Raw genomic sequence first — 21,289 nt, 5'->3', positions numbered from 1 at the left:
TTTCTGCAAGGGGGCCCGGCGGGGCTTAGTTACGCCCCTGGAACGGGGTCTCCATACTAAAAGCCCATTTAGAGCTTGACTGTATGGAATAACACAGGGGAGGCTGCCTGTGTAGGTAACATGATGCTACCTGGTAGGGGGGACAAAATGAAAAAGGTTTGCAGATAAACTGCCAGTCCTGTGAGGTGAGGACGAGAAAAAAAAGACACCTGAATAGGGGGCTGGTCAGTCATTTATAGTTACCTGTCCTGTGGGGTATTGGAGGCAGGATCAATACCCGTTGTGTTGCCATGGAAGCATGGGGAAAAAGTGTACGGTGAGCAGGGAGGCTGGTCAGCATCTTTGTATAAATCTTTTTCAAGGAACGTCTTTATAAAGAATAAAGGCCATGCTGAGAATCCCCCATGAAGTGATGAACTAACCCAAAACCTGCCACTTCTGTCAGATTTCTACTACCTACTGTAAGTGACAGCAACATAGGGGAAAAGTCATTCATGGCTCATTTTACGTACTTCTTAGCTGTATATGTTTACATATATTTTACATTTTAAAATGTTTGCGATAGAGGTCCTTTAAAGAGGACCAGTAGTGAAAATAACAATGAATAAAATTGCTTACTTTTTACAATACTCATTTACAGATAATTTAGTCAGTGTTTGCCCATTGTGAAATCTTTCCACTCTCTGACTTACTTTCTGACATTTATCACATGGTGACATCTTTAGTCCTGTCAGGTGATCTGTACAGAATATTTGTTTATTCATGTGTTCCAAAGCCAGTTGAAATAATATCTGGTCTTCCGGAATGCTCTGGGAGGAGAATTCCACATAGTTAAACAGCTTAGACTGAGAGGCCCAGTGCACACCAAAAACCGCTAGCAGATCCGCCAAATGCTAGAGGTGTTTGAAGCAGATTTGAGGGCCCATTCACACTTGCTGATCGTAAAACGCTAGCGATTTTGCTAGCATTTTGCTCTGGCGTTTTTTGGCGATTAACGCCAAACAATCACCATTCACACCTGGCGATTTTTTAGCGATCACGTTTTGCGCCTCTATAGCACTAAAACGCAATCGGCGGGAAATCGCCTGAAAATGTTGCAGGCTACGCGTTTGCGTTTAGTGTTTTTGGGCGATTAGCGCAAATCGCCCAATGAGAATGGGCCCATAGACTTTTATTACCCTAGCCCCTGAGAGCGATTCTAGGCATGTTTAGAGAGGTTTTCTACAAACACAACGAGGGTTGTCCACAGACCTCAGGAATCACTCTGTTGATCTCGGGGAGTCACAGATCATCGTAGGAGGTCCATCAAGCCTCCAATCATAATCCAGTCCATACACAATCAATCGATTCCGGACTCAACCCTTGCACGAATAATCTTCAGAATTTATTGTAATAATGTATGCGGTTATACAGCAGACAAAAAAGCACAACGTTTCGGGCTACATGCCCTTTCTCAAGCATGGTTATGGGGACCCTCAGCTGGCTGCACACTGAAATGGAAAGATCATTTTTATGAACATTATGCTATAAAATGATTGGTGCAGCAGCAATCTACATTGTTAATAATCTTACGGTAAAGGTAGAATTTTGTTTTTTAAGAGCTGATGACCTATCTGTGGATGAGCCATTCTCAATACTGTTCTCGTCTGTCCACAGGTGCCGCCCAGTATGGTGTAGACAAACAATGCCAAGACTGCAACAAAAACCCTGTGCGTAATAACAATGTAATCGAGAACATAGCCAGCCGTGTGGTCAAACTTGAAGTTTGCCAGTTTAAAAAACTTGTCCGGTAAGTCAGTCTTGTTTTATATATATATATATATATTTGCAGAAGTGTGTAAGAACCCCTCTCATATGTAACATGAACTTTCAATGCAAAGAGTTGCACCACAGTTGTTTTAACCAGGATAGGAGGGGTGTCACCACACCCCTAGGCAACAAAAAAATACAGGAGACTAACAGCGGGAGCCCAACTGGTGTAGTATGTTCAAATAAATGACGTGACACGAAAACAATACAAATTACTACTCACAAAGGTAGGTTGCAAGGGGGCAACCAACTGTAGGAGCCAGGTGGAGACAATAAACCCCACTCCATTCGAGGTGGTCCAGCCAGACCTTGATGTGGTCGCCCTCTTTCAGCAAGATTGATGGCACCAACACTCTGGCCTGGTGCACACCAAAAACCGCTAGCAGATCCGCAAAATGCTAGCAGATTTTGAAACGCCTTTTCTTATTTTTCTGCAGCGTTTCAGCTAGCGTTTTGCGGTTTTGTCTAGCGGTTTTGGTGTAGTAGATTTCATGTATTGTTACAGTAAAGCTGTTACTGAACAGCTACTGTAACAAAAACGCCTGGCAAACCGCTCTGAAGTGCCGTTTCTCAGAGCGGTTTGCGTTTTTCCTATACTTAACATTGAGGCAGAAACGCATCCGCAATCCAAAATCTGCAGCAGCCCGGGAGTATGCGTTTCTGCAAAACGCCTCCCGCTCTGGTGTGCACCAGCCCATTGAAATACATTACCCTAGCGGATCCGCACCCGCAAGCAGATCGCAAACCGCAGCGGAAACGCTCCAGTGTGCACTAGGCCTCTGTGGTGAAGAACCACAGGTGCTCTGTCTCAACCCCTACAACAGGGGGTGTTGGGAGGTAAACTCAGCACAATTAAAGGGAAAGAGGCACCCTGGTGTGTGTAAAATAGATTAAAAACAGGCTCCCTTTGCTATTGGTTCTCGCCAATCGGCACTGTGATTGGCCTGAGGAAGCGGGCTAGGACCCGTGAAACGCGTTGCCTGTGCTGAAAAAAATTCTTTGCTTTATACAAGGATTTAGTTATTGAGGTAAGCCACCTTACCCTCCGATTTTAAACGGATTTTAATCTATTTTACACATACCAGGGCGTCTCTATCCCTTTAACCTCCTTGCCGGTCTAAAAAATCCGGCAAGGAGGCAGCGCCGCACATTTTTTTAATTTTTTTTTTTTTTTAATCATGTAGCGAGCCAAGGGCTCGCTACATGATAGCCGCTAAGCGGCGGCATCCCCCCTTCGGCGATCAGAGTATGCAGGGAATCCCGTTGAGAACGGGATTTCCTGCAGGGCTTCCCCGGTCGCCATGGCGACGGGGCGGGATGACGTCACCGACGTCATAGACGTCGTGACGTCAGAGGGAACCCCGATCCGCCCCTCAACGCTGCCTGGCACTGATTGGCCAGGCAGCGCAGAGCTCTGGGGCGGGGGGGAGCGACTCGGCGCGGCGGATTGCGGCGGATCGGTGGCGAGCGGCGGCGATCGAAAGTTACAAGCAGCTAGCAAAGTGCTAGCTGCTTGTAACAAAAAAAAATTATGCAAATCGGCCCAGCGGGGCCTGAGATATCCTCCTGCGCAGGTTACCCCGAGCTGAGCTCGGGATAACCGGCAAGGAGGTTAATTGTTTTAACCAGGGGGCCACGTACCTTTTCATCCAAGGAATCAGAGCCAGATCATCCACGAGGCATCTAGGCACTTGCCTAGGGCCTGGCCGGTGGCCAGAGGCCTGACTGACACCTCCTCTGAACCCATGGCACAACTCACCTTATCAAAATAATTTAGGCAGTGAAAGGACATCCAAAGCTGTTTTCACTTCTTTGAGGCTAAGTTCACAGTGGGACGTTAAAGTCGCGCGTTAAAACAGCATTTAACGCAGAATAACTCACTGCAATGAAAAATCAATGACCTGTTCACAGTGCACACGTTGCGTTGGTGTCTAACGCTGCACGTTAAGTAAAAGTACTGCATGCTGTGCGTTATACACGTTATTAGCTGCGTTGGACTGTTTGCACATGCTCAGTAATGACTTGGAAGCATACTTTTCATTGCCTGTATTTTTTACTGTATCTGCTGTATGCGACGGTAACGCTGCGTTGCCACTTTTTGGGCGCGTTGCGTTGTAAGCTTGCGGTGCGACTTTAACGTGGCATCAAAACGCAACGTCCCACTGTGAATCTAGCCTGAAAAGAACAGGAGTCAGTCAAGGGCAAATGCATGCTTTTTTTCTGCCGCCTAGACTAGTTTTCCTGTTGCTCCCCTTCTATTTGGCCGCCCCCTCTTCCGTCTTCTTGAAGCTGGCCCCCCTACAATCAGCACAAGAAAATGCCACCATGTTTGGTTAGTGCTACGTATGTGACCATTTGTGCTGCTAACATTAAGATTTGTGCTGCTTTTGTTTTGATGAGAATAGCACTTACCGTATTTTCTGCCGCATAAGATGATCCGGAATATAAGACGCACCTAAATTTAGAGGGCAAGAACCAGGGAAAAAATTATATACTAAACCTGGGGCATCCATATTCCAGGAGCATCTTGAACATGTTGTCCCCCTCATGTGTCCTCCTGTGTCCCCCATATCTCCCCATGTGTTCACCTGTATCCCCCATGTATCCCTCATGTGTCCTCCAGTGTCCCCCATGACAGCTTGATCTCCGGTCTTGCGTGTGTGCAATCGGGGCGGGAGCACTCGGACCGCATAGTTCAAAATCTACGTTGTGTCAGAGGCTTAAGGCCACAAGCATGACGTAGATTTCAACTACGTCGGTCCGCATAGGAATATACAACTTGTCCGTGTAATTTTTTTTTATTTTTTTTTATACATGTCTTATTTGTTCTTTCTTTTTTTTTCAAGATTTGTGCTGGATAACAACAAATCTATCTGTGCCCAGGAAGATTTACCCAAAGTAGTGGAGCTTGTAAAGTGCTTCAGAGAAGGTAAGTCTACATGTGTACATGAATACCAGTGAGCAGGGCCGGCCCTAGACTTTTTGCCGCCTGAGGCAAATTTAGAAAAAAATTGCCGCCACCTCCCCTCCCCCTCTCGTGGGGGGCTGCCGAGCCGGAGGGGTAGCGGGCAGGACGGGGGTATTGGGCCTAGCAATGGGGAGGGGGGTTGGACCCCCCCTCCCTCACCTGGGTCCCCCGATCTGCGCTCCCCTCCAGCTGTAAATAGGAAGCAGCCGATGCCTGATAGTAAGAGGCACGGGCGGGGAGGACTCACCTTTTCCGCGTTCCAGCGTGCGCTTCACTGACGTCACTTCCTGCATCGCCGCCCATTGTATTGTAAGTGGACGGCGATGAAGGAAGTGACGTCAGTGGAGCGCACGCTGGAACGCGGAAAAGGTGAGTCCTCCCCGCCTGTTCCTCTTACTATCGAGCATCGGCTGCTTCCTATTTACAGCTGGAGGGGAGCGCAGATCGGGGGACCCAGGCGAGGGAGGGGGGGTCCGACCCCCCTCCCCACCGCTAAGCCCAATACCCCCGTCCTGCCCGCGACCCCTCCGGCTCGGCGGCCGCCCCCCCCCCCCCCCCCGCATCCACGGACGGGCGGTGCCGCCCCTAGAAGTTTTCCGCCTGAGGCAAAAGTTTCACCCCGCCTCATGAGCGGGCTGGCCCTGCCTGTGAGGTCTATTTGACATCAACTTTTCTTCCTAGCAATCCACCATCAGCAAGTAGTGATTGCCATGTCTAGGAGAACTCATGGAGAAGCATGTGATATGTTTGATCAGCTGATAGATTTGCAAAGCTTTGATATGCTGTGATCACATCCTGCTTAAAGGGAATTTGAAGTGAAAATAAACTCATGATATAATCAATTGTATGTGTAGTACAGCTAAGAAATGAAACATTAGCAGCACAGATATTGTTTCCAGTACAGGAAGAGTTAAGAAACTTCAGTTGTTATCTATGCAAAAGAGCTTCTCTGTGCTCCAAGTTGTGGACAGCACTGACTTTTGAAGCTCTTATCTCAAATATCTCTCATTGTTTCTAGTTTGTTTATGGTTTCCCTGCATAGGAAAGTTCAAAAGGTCATTGGCCTGCTCTGGGAAATCATTTAAAATGCTGGGTGTAGTGTTTAAACTGCAAATATTAGAGAATGATGCAATGTTATTAAAAAAAAGCTTTATAACTGAAAATAAAAAATATGAGACTCTATTATTTGCTACTAATGATGATCTATTTATTATCCGTACTACACATACAATTCATTACATCATAAGGTTTTTTTCCGCTTCAGTGTCACTTTAAAGAGACTCTGAAGCGACTTTAAAAACAGCTTTTTACCTTATATTCTACATGGGCATGTTTGCCCCTGCTAAAACGCCGCTCTCCCGCGGCAGAACGACGGGTCTTTACCCCCAAATCCCCTCCCCCCTGCAAAATCCACGACAAACTTGGTCATAGATTTTGCTCTTCCTGGAGGAAGAGCTAATGGTTGCAGCCCTGCCTCTCAGCGCGTCTATCAGCCGGTGGATCTCCGCCTCTCCCCGCCCCTCTCAGTGAAGGAAGGCTGAGAGGGGCGGGGGAGAGGCGGCGATCAGTGCTGATATACGCGCTGAGAGGCAGGGCTGCAGCCATTAGCCCTGCCTCAAGCAGGAAGCGTTCCCGGGGCACCACGGAGGGGATTTGGGGGTAAAGACCCCTCGTTCAGCCGCGGGAGAGCGGCGTTTTAGCAGGGGCAAACATGCCCATGTAGAATATAAGCTAAAAAGCTGGTTTAAAAGTCACTTCAGACTCTCGTTAAGCACTTGATCATGACAAGCAAATCAGAGACATACAGGGCCGGCTTTAGGGGGGGGCAAGAGGGGGCAGAGCCCCCTCAAATAGACTTCTTGCCCCCTCAAATATGCTGCTGCTTCCTGGTCCATGGAACGCAGACACATTTCCTCTATCTCCGCTGTGCTGTGTGTAGAGGGCGGAGATAGAGACACTCAGTAGCCTGGTCGGGTATCACATGGGGCCAGGCAGCCAGTGAGAGAGGAGTGAGACACTCTGCTCTCTCACTGGCTGCCCGCCCCATGTGATCCCGGCCAGCCAGCCACAAGTATCTCTGTATCTGAATGAGAAGGATGGGCGCGCTGGGGAGACATGAGAGGAAAAGGCAAGTGATTTATGTCTCCAGTCCCAGCCGCCCAGCTCTCTGCATACACAGGACACAGCCTGTCAGACTGCCTGTGTGCTGCTGATGGACGGCGCTATGTTGTGTATAATGTACGAGTCCCCTGACCTCCCACACTGACCTGAGGACCTTGTGCCCACATCACTGTGATGATTGGTGGGCAGGGGGATACTGTTTTATTAATAACTGATTCCTATCTGCAGCTCAGGGAGCAGGAACAATCTGCACAGAGGTCAGATATACTCTGTGTAATGGCTCACCCCCCTTCTTTTCACTATTCAGTCTCACTGACTGACCTGCCCTCTGCTCTTCTATCTGCTCTGCTCACTTCAGCCTGCATTTTCTTTTAACCCTTTCACTGCCTGTCCTAGCTTCTTAAGCTTTGTGTATCCTAATTTAATCATTTGTAGCTGCTGCTGGTCTCCTATTAAGAATGTCTTAAAGTGTACCAGAGATGATTGACAGTGTTGTATACATACCTGGGGCTTCCTCCAGCCCCATGCGCACAGATCACTCCCACGACGCCGTCCTTTGCTGCCTGCTGCTGCGGTATTGGGTCCCGTTAGTTCTGCCAGTCTACCCAAGGGAAGTGCGCCCTCTACGTATCTCTTCGGTGGTCGCTGGAGAGATACGTAAAGAGCGCAGTTCCTCTTGCGCAGACTGGCTGAACTAACGGGACCCAATACCGCAGCAGCAGGCAGCAGAGGACGGCGGCGTGGGAGCGATCTGTGTGCATGGGGCTGGAGGAAGACCTGGGTATGTATAAAACAGTATCAATCATCTTTGGTTTCCTTTAAGGGTGCCATACATCAGCAACTTGGCAGTGTATTTTTGGTGAAATGCTGTCAGATCACATATTTTTGGGGGATGCACTACAGCAGAGCTCAAACTATCCCAGCAGACCTTTAACACCACTGCTAAAGTCATGTATATTTGGCCCCACCCATGACCACACCCACGGTCTGCTGCATGACCACGCCCATTTTTTGGCGCGCCGCGCTATGCGCGGCGCAGGGGTTTTTTATGCCCCCTGCAAATTTCTGGCTGCCCCCTTATATGTGCCTGTCTAGAACCGGCCCTGGAGACATACATATCTGTCACCTGACCAAACTGATCACATGCTTCTTTATGAGTTCTCCTGGACATGGCCATCACTAATTCCACGAGTAAGCTTCTTTCTATAGGCTTTATGCCTTCCTGCCACTGAGGACTTAAAGAGACTCTGAAGTCTCGCAAAAATGAGGTTTTTCTTTAAAAAACCTCATTAACATTATAGTCTCACCTAAAACGCTGCATTCCCGTGGCTGCAAACCCCCTTGATCACCCCAAACTCACGGGGGACAGGGCAGGCAACTTCCGCATAGAGGCAGCGCGGCTCTGCCTCTATGCGCGTCAATCAGCGCCGGATCGTCGCCTCCCCCCCTCGCCCCTCTCAGTCTTCCTTCACTGAGAGGGGCGGGGGAGAGGCGGAGATACGCGCTGATTGATGCGCATAGAGGCGGCAGCAAAATCCACGACCAAGAAAGTCGTGGATTTTGCCTGCCCTGTACCCCCGTGAGTTTGGGGAGATCGAGGGGGTTTGCAGACGCGGGAATGCGGCATTTTAGGTGAGACTAAAATGTTAATGAGGTTTTTAAAAGAAAAACCTCATTTTCGCGAGACTTCAGAGTCTCTTTAAGAGAAGCCACAGAGGGTATGGTTTCTCGATCCAGAGTTGATAGTAGCAGGAGGGAGCTAAGGACCCACTGCTGAAGCGTAAACCACCACTAGAGGGCAGTACTCAAGGCTATTCTCACCATTACATATGATCAGTAGTGATGTTATGCTAATTTTATACGATTTGAAAATGGACCAATGAAATGCAGCAGCAGGTGCTTTTCATTGCTCCATGTCAAATCTGCATATATTTGCATAACATGTGCGTCAATGCAGAATTATTAGCATCTAATTAACCATCCCTAATAACCAGGTTTACCTATTTAATTTCTCCTACAGGATGATTTCGGGAGATACATTAGATGATTTTTATTATTATTTAGTATTTATATAGCACTGACATCTTCTGCAGCACTGTGCAGAGTACATAGCCATGTCACTGACTGTCCTTAGAGGAGCTCACACTATAATCCTACCATAGTCATAGTCTAATGCCCTACCATATTATTATTATGTATTTATATAGCACTGACATCTTCTGCAGCACTGTGCAGAGTACATAGTAATGTCACTGACTGTCCTCAGAGAAGCTCACAATCTAATCCTACCATAGTCATAGTCTAATGTCCTACCGTATTATTATTATGTATTTATATAGCAGTGACATCTTCTGCAGCACTGTGCAGAGTACATAGTCATGTCACTGACTGTCCTCAGTGGAATTAACAATCTAATCCTTCCATATTCATAGTCTAGTCCCCTACCATATTATTATTATTATTATTATTATTATTATTATGTATTTATATAGCAGTGACATCTTCTGCAGCACTTGTCATGTCCCTGACTGTCCTCAGAGGGCCTCACAATCTAATCCATTTCTAAGTCAGAGTCTAATGTCTTACCATATTATTATTGTGTGCTAGCTGAAGACAGGGCATTGCCTGGGCATGTATTTGGTTGTTGTTGGGTCCAGCCACTTTTTCTAACTTAGACACACAGTCCATCAATGACCAAGTTTGTGAGGTTTGTTTTTTGTTTTAATACTCTAATTCCCTATAAACTAAACAAGCCACACCCACAGGTTTTCACAGAGCCTTGGCATTTTCAGACATTAGCAAGGGCTCTAGGGAGCTCAGTCTGGGCAGGAGGAGGGGGAGGTATTACAAGCCAGAGATTTCAGAGGCAGAGGGGGGGGAGGGAGGAGGAGGGGGGATTAGGTTTTTCACAGGCTGAGTGCTCAAGATGCAGATAAGCCTGCCTCAGTGTAATGTTTACAAACAACATGGCTGCTGTCATTGTATCACAGGAAGAAATAATCATATTCTATTAAAGCTGTTTGCAGCTAGATTTGCTGTGTAAACTTTAGATAAGATATATAGACAAGTTACTTGTTATAGTTAGTTTTTCATCTCGGATCCGCTTTAACAGTGTAAGGACGGCAGCAATTTAAATATTCCCCTTGACAATCAATAGTTGAATTTTGATTGGCTGTTGTATGCTCCACCCACTTTCCTGAATATTAATCCCAGTCACCCAGTGACAAATTGTGGGAAGAGAGCCCTGCCATTAACAGTATTAGAATGACTTATAACTTTATGTGGATGTCTGATTGTTGGCAATCAGTGACTTGGAGCAGTAATCTCATACAGTAAACATCTTAGTCAGGAATATAGCCGCCTCTAACAAATCAGCAGTTGTAACAACCAGGTTTCCAAATTATTAGGACAGTTTTTCAATAAAAGTGTGGCTAAGTAGACCTTTATATGGCTAAGTAGACCTTTATATGGCTAAGTAGACCTTTATGTGGATTTGTATACCTTTAGTAACGGCCTTCTCTCCACAGGTAGAAAATGTTCGGATTCCTCGTCCTCAGACTCCAAGTCAGAATTTTCCAAGGGGTCCAATGTAAATCCCTCAACCGCAAGCGCTAAGCCCCCAACAACACCTCTTGTGACCACAAAGACCACAATACAGAATGAGGACCAGACTACTCTGCTTCCCACCAAAGAGCCAACCATGCCAATACAGACCCCGCCACCTGTGGTGCATGGTTCAGACACCAACAACGGGGACAGCAGCTCGCACAAAGGTATGACACAACTCATAGATCAATGGGGCTTGTTCACAAAACTGTTTCTAGTGAGTTATATTTTATTGTGGTTGATTCAAGTTCTGGAGACTTTGTTATTTTTCTAAATAAAAGCTGTGTATCTGAAAAGCTTGAGATGTTGTTTATAGCTTGGAGAAAAAAACACAAGGACAATGGAAGCCCAGATCATGTTGTAAGGTTAGTCCAGAGGGAAAAACCTAAAGAGGAGAATACTCACAAAGGTGAGCAACTACTTGTATAGTACTTGTATAGCAACGCATTTCGTGGGTGGACACCCCACTTCCTCAGGCCAATAAATAATGCCTGAAATTAACGCACCATGGCTGTACTGCACCTGTACAAGAATGGCCAAGCCTGTGCAGTAGCTCAAATTCGCCTCTAGTGTTTGTCCTCCAGTGTTTGTCAAGGGACACAGGTGCCCCGGGAGAAAGCAGACACAGAGAAGCGCCTGGCAGCTATGGAGAGAAGACATGTGGCGATGGACAAGTGAATGTAAGCTCCATTGCCGACACTTTGCGCGGCCCAGGGAGGACACACATAGTCAAGGTCCCAGCAGCCAGTGCAAGGCTCCACAGCTTATCAATAGATTTCATTCTGAAGTCTATTGAAAATCGGTGTACAGTGTGTGGAGGTATTCGATCAGATAAATACCTCTCTTATCAGCTTATGATCTGAGAGGGATTTATCGTTCGGCCACATCAACCAGAGTATGGCCAAGCCTTATGCTGGGCATACACGGTCCAATCCGGCGGCTCGATTAGCCGCTGGATCGACTCCTGCCGCGTCCCCGCTCGTCCCCGCCGCCGTCCGGATCGATTCCCGCTCGTCCCCGCGGATGCTTTCTTATCTTCCGCTCGACTCCCCGCTATTGTCCGCCCGCGGGGATCGAGCGGGGAATCGATCCGGCGGGTCATCGGACCTGTCGGAAATTATCAATCGAGCCATCAGCGGCTCGATTGATAAGGGGGGAAACGAACCGTATATCCCCAGCATTAGAGCGAACTACTTTATTATTCAACACTAGCTGGTTGCCCGGCGTTGCCCGAGTATGTAATTGGCTAGTGTTAGCTCTGTCCACTTTTTCTAATCATAACACACAATTACTCAATGATGACCTAGTTTGTGAGCTTTGCGGTCTTTGGCATCAATAATTGGCATTGAAATGAAATAAATCTAATTGGCTGTGGCTCCACGCCTTTGAAAATCAATAGGTGAATTTTGATTAGCTTTTGTAGGCTCCACCCACTTTTCTGAATATTAATCCCAGTCACCCAGTGACCAACTGTGCAAAGTTTAAGAACCCTGCCATTGACAGACAGTGTAAGAATGGCTGCAGTTTACATTCTGGCAGTTAAATTTGTATTTTTCTCCACCCACTGATGTCCTAATGTTTCCCGGGTATGTATTTGGCTGCAGTTGGCTGTGGCCACTTTTTCTAACCCTAACACACAATTGTCAATAGTCAATAACCAAGTTTGTGAGATTTGTGGTCTTTGGCATGAATAATCTTAATTGAAAGGAAACACATCTGATTCGCTGTTTGTGGCCCCACCCCCTTTCTAAATATTTAACCCCAGTCACCCAATGATCAACTGTACCAGGTTTGAGGCTTAGGTGAATTGTGATTGGTTTTTGTAGACTCCACCCACTTTTCTGAATATTAATCCCAGTCACCCAGTGACCAACTGTGCAAAGTTTTAGAACCCTTCAATTAATAATGTAAGAATGGCTGCAGTTTACATTTTCCCAGTGAAATTTGTGTTTGTCTCCGCCCACTGAAGACTCGGCATTGCCCAGGTATGTATTTTGCTGGTGCTGGCTCCACCCACTTTTTCTAACCCTAACACAAAATTACTTAATGACCAAGTTTGTGAGCTTTGCGGTCTTTGGCATCAATAATTTGCATTGAAATAAAATAAATCTGATTGGCTGTGGCTCCACCCCTTTTCTGAATTTGAACCCCAATCACCCAATGGCCAACTGTACCAGGTACAGGTGATTAACAGTGCAAGAATGGCATCAATTAAATATTCCCGGCGGATCGCTCAAACTCACTCATATCAAACGAATGATAGTCTGTACACACGCCCGATTTAGCGGGCGAACGACGGAACGACGGGACGTTCAAACGACCCGTCGTTCGCGGAAATCCGACGTGTGTATGGGCCTTTAGTCTCCACCTCATCACAACCTCTCCAGCACACATTAGATTCTTCAAGAAATATTTTATGAATAAACTCTGAGTTCTTTTACCAACAAGTCAATAGTTTGTGACTAGACTCTTGTATAATGGTGCTATAGGATGAGTTGGGAGCTAATGCAGCTGTTTTTTTGTGCATCTCTGACTTGAGAGCCAAGTTCTGTTTCCCATTCAGTTATATATTTTGGGTAACCTTAATAGAAAGCATTGAGTAACATCTTGTAAAGGACTGAGATACGATGTTTTTGTTGGCGAGGTGTTATTGATTGCACCTTCTTTTCTCTAATGCACTCTGTATGACATGAACCCTGTTGTATTCTTTAAACTCCTCATCCTTTGCCTCTTATAATGAAATCTTTATTTTCTTTTTGGTCTTTCAGGTGAGGAGGAACATAAAGAGTCAGACCAGAATGAAGACCCCGATGGTAAGATGAAGAACATGAAGATCGCCATTATCTCATTAATCTTGATCGTTCTTGCTATGGCGACAGTGGGCACTGTCTTATATTGCCGGAAGAAAAACAATGGTGACGTGCAAGCACCTTGTGGTAGATCTATATCCTACACGCATGCCCCATCAGAAGAATCCATACCAGTGTGAAAATTCAGTAGGAGGTTATGCCCAAGAACCTGAAACATTTGGACATGGCTGGGCCGAGTATTCTGCAATATCTTCTAAAGATTCCTCATAGTGTGGAAGCCAACTGTACATGGAGAGGACAAAAACAATGTTTTTCATCTCAAAGATGTGCTTCATTGTAGCCTCCTATTTAGTTATATTATTGGAATTCCAGTTCATGATGTTTCCTTGTCCACCCCATGAGATCAGAATTCAGAAGAAAAAGGCATTGACTTGACAAGGTTAGCATGGACATCTTCCACATCATTTGATGCTGGTGGACTATCCTTTTCAACTGTAAACATCATTTTGTACCAAGGCCCCCAGTATTTGGCTTGTTTTGTTGTCTGCACTATGTAACCACCACACTGGAGGCCACAAGTCACTGCCACTACCTAGACCAGTATGCCCACTGTCCTTCACTCTGATGACAATGCCATGTCACCGCCATGAATGGAATGATCACATGAAATAAGAAAAGGAGTCTTGAATAGCAGGTTTATTCCATAAATTGCCCCATTGGTTGAGAATCCCAGTTCCTCCCGAGTCAGAATCTCATATTGGGGCTTTGCAAATGCTCTTCTTACCCTGGGCTGCTTCATGATATTACTGCTATCAGCAAAGGTCAATGCCAACCACAAGGTTGACAATAAATAAGCACTGTTTGTGGATGTTGATCATTTCCAACCATCTAAATTGAATATGTGGGATATTGCGGTTGTATCAGTTTCACTGTGCTTAAACTATGACATGGCTGGGTGAGAGCAGAGGTCAGTATTTCCTCTTGAACCTCTACTGGAATAACAGACTGAAGCTTCACTATTGGACTGTCTGTGCCGAGTCACCTCAAGAGTGGAACGGATGCTATCTCCAGTGAGGTCAACCTACTGGTTTCCTAAAATACTCCACTGAAGGATATTGGACCTCCTGTGACTTCCACACTGTGCCTTCCACCTGACTGCACTGTGCACTTGCTCTGACAACCCTTGTGGACAAGTGGACAAGTTCTTCTGGTCACATTATCGGGGTACTTAGTCCTTGATATACTTTGTTCTGTTAGAAGAAACTACTCATTCTTGTCAGAATAGTAGACTGAGGATTCCAGTTTGCCTTGAGAAGACACATTACTCAATGAAATCACAGCCAGGCAGCTAGTACAACGATCTCGTGAGCAATGTTTTGGGTATTATGCATGGATCTTGCCCTCTGCGCGGTCTACACTTCAGTGGTTTTCAGAACATTCTAGTGCAATCATTTCTCCGAAAGTCAGAGTACATGGGGGCCCTTTTGACTATAGGATCTAAGCCTCAATGGCTTCCAGTTTATCTTCTTTTGGTGCCACCATGATTCCAGGACTTCCCTGAGGACTTCACTGAGCGAGATCCTGTAAGCTCAGTGCACAAGATGAAATATTTGCTAAAGCTTTGAACATTCCAGTGATTAGCTTGGGTAAATACTCCACTGTTTGCACTACTGTCAAACTTTGGACTCCCGGCAAGCGTCCAGGACCGGCCCAATGCAAAATTCCTTTTTCTATATTGTACACTTGCACTTTGCCTTTGTTGCTTTTTTGCCATGTATATGAAAGTAGTTATACTGCATTTTTTCATGTATAAGAGAGACAACAAGCTTGATTTGATATCTAGCTGGCTAGAAGGCCTAAATCATGAGTTATATTGAGGAGCTTGAATACTAGGAAAATTAATACTTACCTACAGGAAATTGTTCTTTCCTTATGCATTTCCATGGCAGCATACTATGGTTCAGGGGGCGGGGCCATACCCCATAGTATACTGCCAGGGAAACAGGAAAATTAATACTTACCTACAGGAACTTTTCCTTTCCTTTTCCATGGCAGCATACTAGGGGCTCTAGCCCCGCCCTGAACCATAGTATGCTGCCATGGAAGCACCAGGGAAAACATTATTCCAGGAACTTAACCAAATTGAATAGATGTAAAATGAAAGCAGGAGAGTGGGGAGGGAAATTTCAAGGGAACTGCGGACTTCCTATTTGGAAACTTAAAGGGAGGATAAAGCTACCGGACATTATGTTTCATCAAAATGGCGGATGACATTCCTGTGAAGGTTGCCATTTATGCAGGTTATAATATATACATAGACAAATGATGTAGCTGCCATGGGAAACCTTCTTCTGTTCTAGAACTGGTGCAACCAAACTGCGCATGTGTGAATATGGTGCACACATGCCCAGTAGCACAAAGGCACTCGTGGACCCATAGTTATTTTGACAGGCTAGCTGCCTGAGTGCCAGGCCACCCCTTGCTCTCCTGCGGCCTTAGGCATTAGCCTTTGTGGCCTTGCCTCAAATCCGTCCCAGTCTAGAAGGTGTTCCATCACTCCTACAAAGCAACCTGTTCAGTGCTGAAGAAGTCACTCTATAAGAGTGATGAAATGTCTGCTAGAACAGGGGAAAGGTGACCAGATGGAGGTCCCTTATTTTTCTTTGGATCTTTCTTTGGAACTTTATGTGAATTAAAGCAATTAGGAAAACAAATGAATAGGAAATACTAGAATCAACTCATACATAGGAAGAACAGGGGCCCTCAGCTCAGCCAACCCTGTCCGTGCCACTGTCAGTGATCAGCTGTCCTGAGGGCGGAGGGCTTGAGGCTGCCTCAGATGCAGACAGCTTAAACAGACTCAGACATAGGAAACTACTAGACTGTCGATGACAGATTCCATAGAGTGATCCTGTGGATCCATGCATGAGAAATGGAATCTTTTGTTATGACCTCTAACAGAAGCACAGATCCTGATTCTTACCCTGAACATGTTTTCTTCCATCTTATCCAGCCACATGAAAAATCCTGCAGGTCACTCAAGCCTGTTCCTGACTCCCATGCCTCTCTAGATGTGGTTAATGAGATGCGTGAACATTTTAAAGCTAATTTTAAACAGCTTGCCATTGGATAATTCTTGTCGATTTGGATTGCGCCAGTTCAAAGCTGTATATGATTTGCATTACATTTACAGGCAAACCGGAGTCTGTGGCATCTCACTAACCATCTCTACCCCTTAGCACTCCTTTCTTATGACTCATGCTGTCTGCTCTCCAGCTGGACAGCATGAGTCATCAGAAGGGAGGGGCGAAAAGTGATCATGCAGGAGTTATCAAGTTAAGTTGTGATTTAAAGGACAACTAAAGTGAGAATAATATGGAGGCTGCCATATTTATTTCCTTTTAAACAATACCATTTGCCTGGAAGTCCTGCTGATCTCTTTGGCTGCAGTAGTGCAACGTGATAAACTATGCAGCTTTTTCGGTCAGATTTCAGTCAGAAACATGCTTATTCATGCTTATTCAGGCTCTATGGCTAAACGGATTAGAGGCAGAGGATAAGCAGGACAGCCAGGCAATCTGCGTTGTTTAAAAGGAAATTAATATGTCATCCTCCACATCTATCTAACCTTGGGATTTTTCGTATGGCTGGGTAAGGCAGAGGAAAAGAGGTCTAATAAAAGCAGAGATGCTGATTCTTATCCTAATCACTTCTGCTACTGGACATAACAGTGGATTGATATGCACAGATCAGGAGAAGAAACAAGTGTAGTTACGTGTTATGTGTGTAACTGTCCGACAGATGTCACTTAATCCAGTCATTTCACATAATGATCTTTTATAGGACAGCAATTGCCTAAGAGTCAGGGATTGCACCTGATATCTGTGGGAAGCAAGCATATAGAAAGCAGATATAAGAATGGCAAAGCTGTTTTTGTGTGTGTATCCAGATAGGGCAAGGGAGGATTTTAACAGGCTGGTTTTTATTGCTGTCTGTGTCTCTGGGCCTTCATTACGTGTCTAGGAAACAAAAGTGAAAATAATCTCCCTAACAGTAAGCCAGACAGCAGTAAAAGCCGGAGGCCTGAAACCCACTGGAAAGTGCAAAACGCTATCGCAATCGATTTGTGATAGCATTTTGCAAGCAATTTTGGGAGCGATTTCCCTGCTCCTATACAATTCATTAGAATGGAAACGCTCTCAAAATGCTGCATGTCCCACGATTGCGATTTGCCTAATCGCAATCTCTCTAGTGCATACTTGTCAGACTCCGGCCCACGGGCCAAATCTGGCCCTCAGAGCCATTAAATGTGGCCCTCAAGTGGTTTTCCCACTTTGCATCATGTTTGACCCACTATAGACCACCAGGGAAGCTATATTGGAGGTGAAGCCCTAGAACACCAGGGAAGCCATATGGGGGAGGGAGGGGAAAGGACTAAACACTAGGGAACTGCATAGGGGAGGAGGGAGCCACCTGGGAACTTTATAAGGGAGAATGGTGCCCAATAGACATCAAGATTGGCCCGCGACTAGGTCACTAGTGCACAATTTCGGCCTACTTTATATTTGAGCTTGACACTCCTGCTCTAGTGGAATCTGTCCCTTCCATTTACATTGGCAGAGCGTTAAGGGAAATAGCTAGCGATTAAAAGCGCTCCCTAAATGCTCAAAAAACTGCTCTAGTGGGTTCCAGGCCTGACAAAACTTCCGATGTTTTTTGGGGTTTTGTATGTATTCCTTTTGAAGAGATTCTGGGACACCAGACCGTTATATAATAGTCTTACAGGGGTTTTTATCACTGTCTTATTTCCCTTTCTCTCCGTCCAAAACAGTTGTAACAGTTCTACTCCATTCTTTTTAGTGAATTGTGATAGGAATGTACTGAGGACTGAGTCATGGATGGTGGATATAGGATCCATGCTCCACAATTGTTGATTCACTCTGAAATGTAATCAGAACATGTTTAACCGGTACTAAAATTATATTTAAAAAAAAGTGGTGCATAAGCAAAGTATATAAAGGAAATACTGTCTGTATTGTTTTATTTTTGCTTACGGAATACTTTTATTCCAGAAAATAGGTTTATATAGAGGAAGCACGTTGAATTGTCTTATCAGTGTAATTCCTGTGAAATGTACGGCTAATCGTGTTTTTATGGCCGTTTCCTGTTTATACTAGCATGGATTTCAGTAACAGCAGAGATTAGAGACTTCTATTTCCCAAACCAATGTTTTCTGAAGTTAATCAAATCTCTCGAGTTCCACTTAGCTAAATTGTACTGAAGCACCGTGCTATTGGTTCCTGGCCAGGGGCGTAACTAGAGGGGAGGAGCAACTGAGATCACAGGGAGGCCCCGAGCTGTGGAGGCCCCAACCACTAACCTTCCCTTCCTCCGATACAGGGGACTATGCTTCAGTTCAGGTGTTTTTGTGGCTACACTTGTTATGGGTGTGAAGACCATGATGGCCACACTTGTGTTATGACCCATATGAGATGGGTCCTCAGGATCTGTAGGGCACCAAGGGGAGGCAAGGGAAGAGGTGTGAATATTGGGGGGTCCCCATCAAAGATTCACTGGAGGCCCCAGTATTGTAGTGACGCGACTGAAGGGCTCAGATTTACCTCACAGGAGCCTATAGGCACAGATGTCCTGGCACCCTAGACCTCGCCCTCCAAGAACCTACAAAACCCTTCCAACCCACACCACAAGTGTGCTGCTGTCCCAGCTTCACTTCTTCCTTGCCCCTCATAGGTACAGGTGCCCCTTAGCATTAGGCAGCCAAAGGTATCCATAAAGTATCTAGTGGAGTCCCTGACTGAAGGGGGATCTTATCAGTGGAATGCCGAGAGCTGGAAGAGTAACCTCTCGTTTACTCTCTGCTCAGGACTCTGCATAGGGAGGGAAGGAGGGAGGTGCTAGGGGAGGGGAAGGAGCCACCTTCCCTTCATCAAGCGCCTGTAGGCACGTGCCTACAGTGTAAATATGTCCCTGCACTATTGGATCCTGCAGGATAGAGCCATACAATGTGCTGTCTTAGTTCCATGATGAAAGCTCTATGGTACTCTTTATTGACTAACTAAATATATTTTCAGAAGCAAGTTTTCGTAACTTCTCAAACCTCTTCCTTAGGCATAAAGTCATGTGTGATACCGAGGCCTTATTAACCGTGGCATCTCTGCTGATCTCCAAATGTGACCAGTGGCAACGTCCAGCAGTCTTAGCATGGGTTCTAAACAAGAAGGAGGTGATAGGCTGCAGCGCTTTCCTGAAACGTACTGGTACAGTGGGGGGTGCTGGTCCACATATAATATCCCCAAAGGGGTCAAAGGAGGTGTGTTGGGGCTAGTAGTGTGCGCAGACCTTTGGCGTTGGTTCAACTGTAAATATAACATTCGTTTTAAACTTTATTTTAGTTTGAAGCCAGTTGATGTTTTGTATTTTTGTATGTTTGTTTTTTGTGTACACGGACCTTTCTCTTCAGTTTGCATTCAGGCTGGCCTCGGATACTGAACTGAACTTCAAAGCCTTTAGTAAACAACCCATCAAATTTAACATTGGGGGCGTCCTTAAACTTCTCTCCTATTCTCCATAACTGTCTACATAGCCCTATTCACAATCTGATATACGGAGGATTTATCAGACACAGGTGATGAAGAAGGGAGATGAGAGGATACTCATACAGTGATCTGTGCCTCCAAATTTCAGGATGCAATGACAAATATTTCTCATTATAGCAGGCCAGAAATGGATTAAGATGAACTAGAGCCCAAGGCAATATTGATGGTCACCAGGCTTTTTTACTAAGATTTGGTGGGAGATATCATCCATCAGGCCCCTTTACTCTCAGTAGGCCCTAGGCAGCTGCCTAGGTTTGCCTTGTGGATGATCCGGCTCTGCATGAAACGGAACCCCAGCCACAAGGAAAAGCCACGTGTCCTATTCCTGTGACCACTTAGGTTGAATTACGAATTCACAATAGAAGCATCTGAAATCACAACACTCTCCCTTCTGCACCCGTTTTGGATTAAATTTTTTTTTTGAATTTCTAAAGTTTTAAAGTGAACCAGAGACGAAGCACCCTCATGTATTTTACCATATATATCAGTGGGAACATTAGAGAAAACACCTACCCTGCTCTCTGTTTCATTCTTCACTGTTCAGCCTGTCTGGTATCAGCCCTGATAAAATCCCCAACTAAGCATTCAGTCTGGCTTTGCTCAGGAATCATAGCCGAGTCTGTCTTCTCTGATGTCTTTTCAAGCCCAAGCCTGCACTCTTCTGGCTCTGCTATAATGACTCAGCTGTAATGATTCCTGAGCAAAGCCAGACTGAATGCTCAGTAGGGGATTTTATCAGGGCTGATACCAGACAGGCTGAGCAGTGAAGAATGAAACAGAGAGCAGGGTAGGCGTTTTCTCTAATGTTCCCACTGATATATAGGGTAAAATACATGAGGATGATTCGTCTCTGGTTCACTTTAAGTTATTGTTGTTGTTTTTTTTTTACTAAACACTGTTAAATTATAGTGATATTGTATAAAGATGGGCTTTTGTGAGTTGTTCTTTTATAGATGTATTTTTCTTTTTTACTGAAGATGTGAGACTTTGTCCTGTTTCCCGTCCCGTCATCAGCTATTCATAGGAAAAAAGAATCCCTTTCACATGTCCGTATTATCACGAGAAAATACTGTGTAATTGTTTCAGATACTGTAATACACGATCATCATTAAAGGACACCCGAGGTGACATGTGACATGATGAGATAGACATGTGTATGTACAGTGCCAAGCACACAAATAACTAGGCTGTGTTCCTTTTTTTCTTTCCCTGCCTGAAAGAGTTAAACATCAGGCATGTAAGTCACAGTTTCTGTCTGGGTTGGGACTGGGTCAGAATGAAAAGGTATTAGAGCCATAAAACACTTTCCTGGCAGAAATGGCTGCAGAGAGCAGGAAAGAGATAAAAAGGGTCAATAG

The 21,289-nt window shown here is 45.4% G+C and overlaps 1 protein-coding gene across 1 annotated transcript in view; it reads left to right on the top strand.

The window, feature by feature from the left end:
• Positions 1-20,421, top strand: part of LOC137562602 (uncharacterized) — a 64,045-nt gene extending 43,624 nt beyond the window's left edge. Inside the window, exons 2-5 of the mRNA XM_068274106.1 lie at positions 1,657-1,789; positions 4,656-4,738; positions 10,426-10,671; positions 13,273-20,421. Coding sequence (XP_068130207.1) covers positions 1,657-1,789; positions 4,656-4,738; positions 10,426-10,671; positions 13,273-13,493 — 683 coding nt within the window. The 3' untranslated portion in view covers positions 13,494-20,421. The remainder of the gene's footprint in view (positions 1-1,656; positions 1,790-4,655; positions 4,739-10,425; positions 10,672-13,272) is intronic.
• Positions 20,422-21,289: the final 868 nt, after the last annotated feature.

Source organism: Hyperolius riggenbachi, chromosome 3 (assembly GCF_040937935.1).
Source record: "Hyperolius riggenbachi isolate aHypRig1 chromosome 3, aHypRig1.pri, whole genome shotgun sequence".
In the NCBI taxonomy this organism is placed as follows: domain Eukaryota; kingdom Metazoa; phylum Chordata; class Amphibia; order Anura; family Hyperoliidae; genus Hyperolius; species Hyperolius riggenbachi.
Note: the sequence above shows the minus strand (reverse complement) of the source record. Positions and strands in the feature narration are given on the sequence as shown.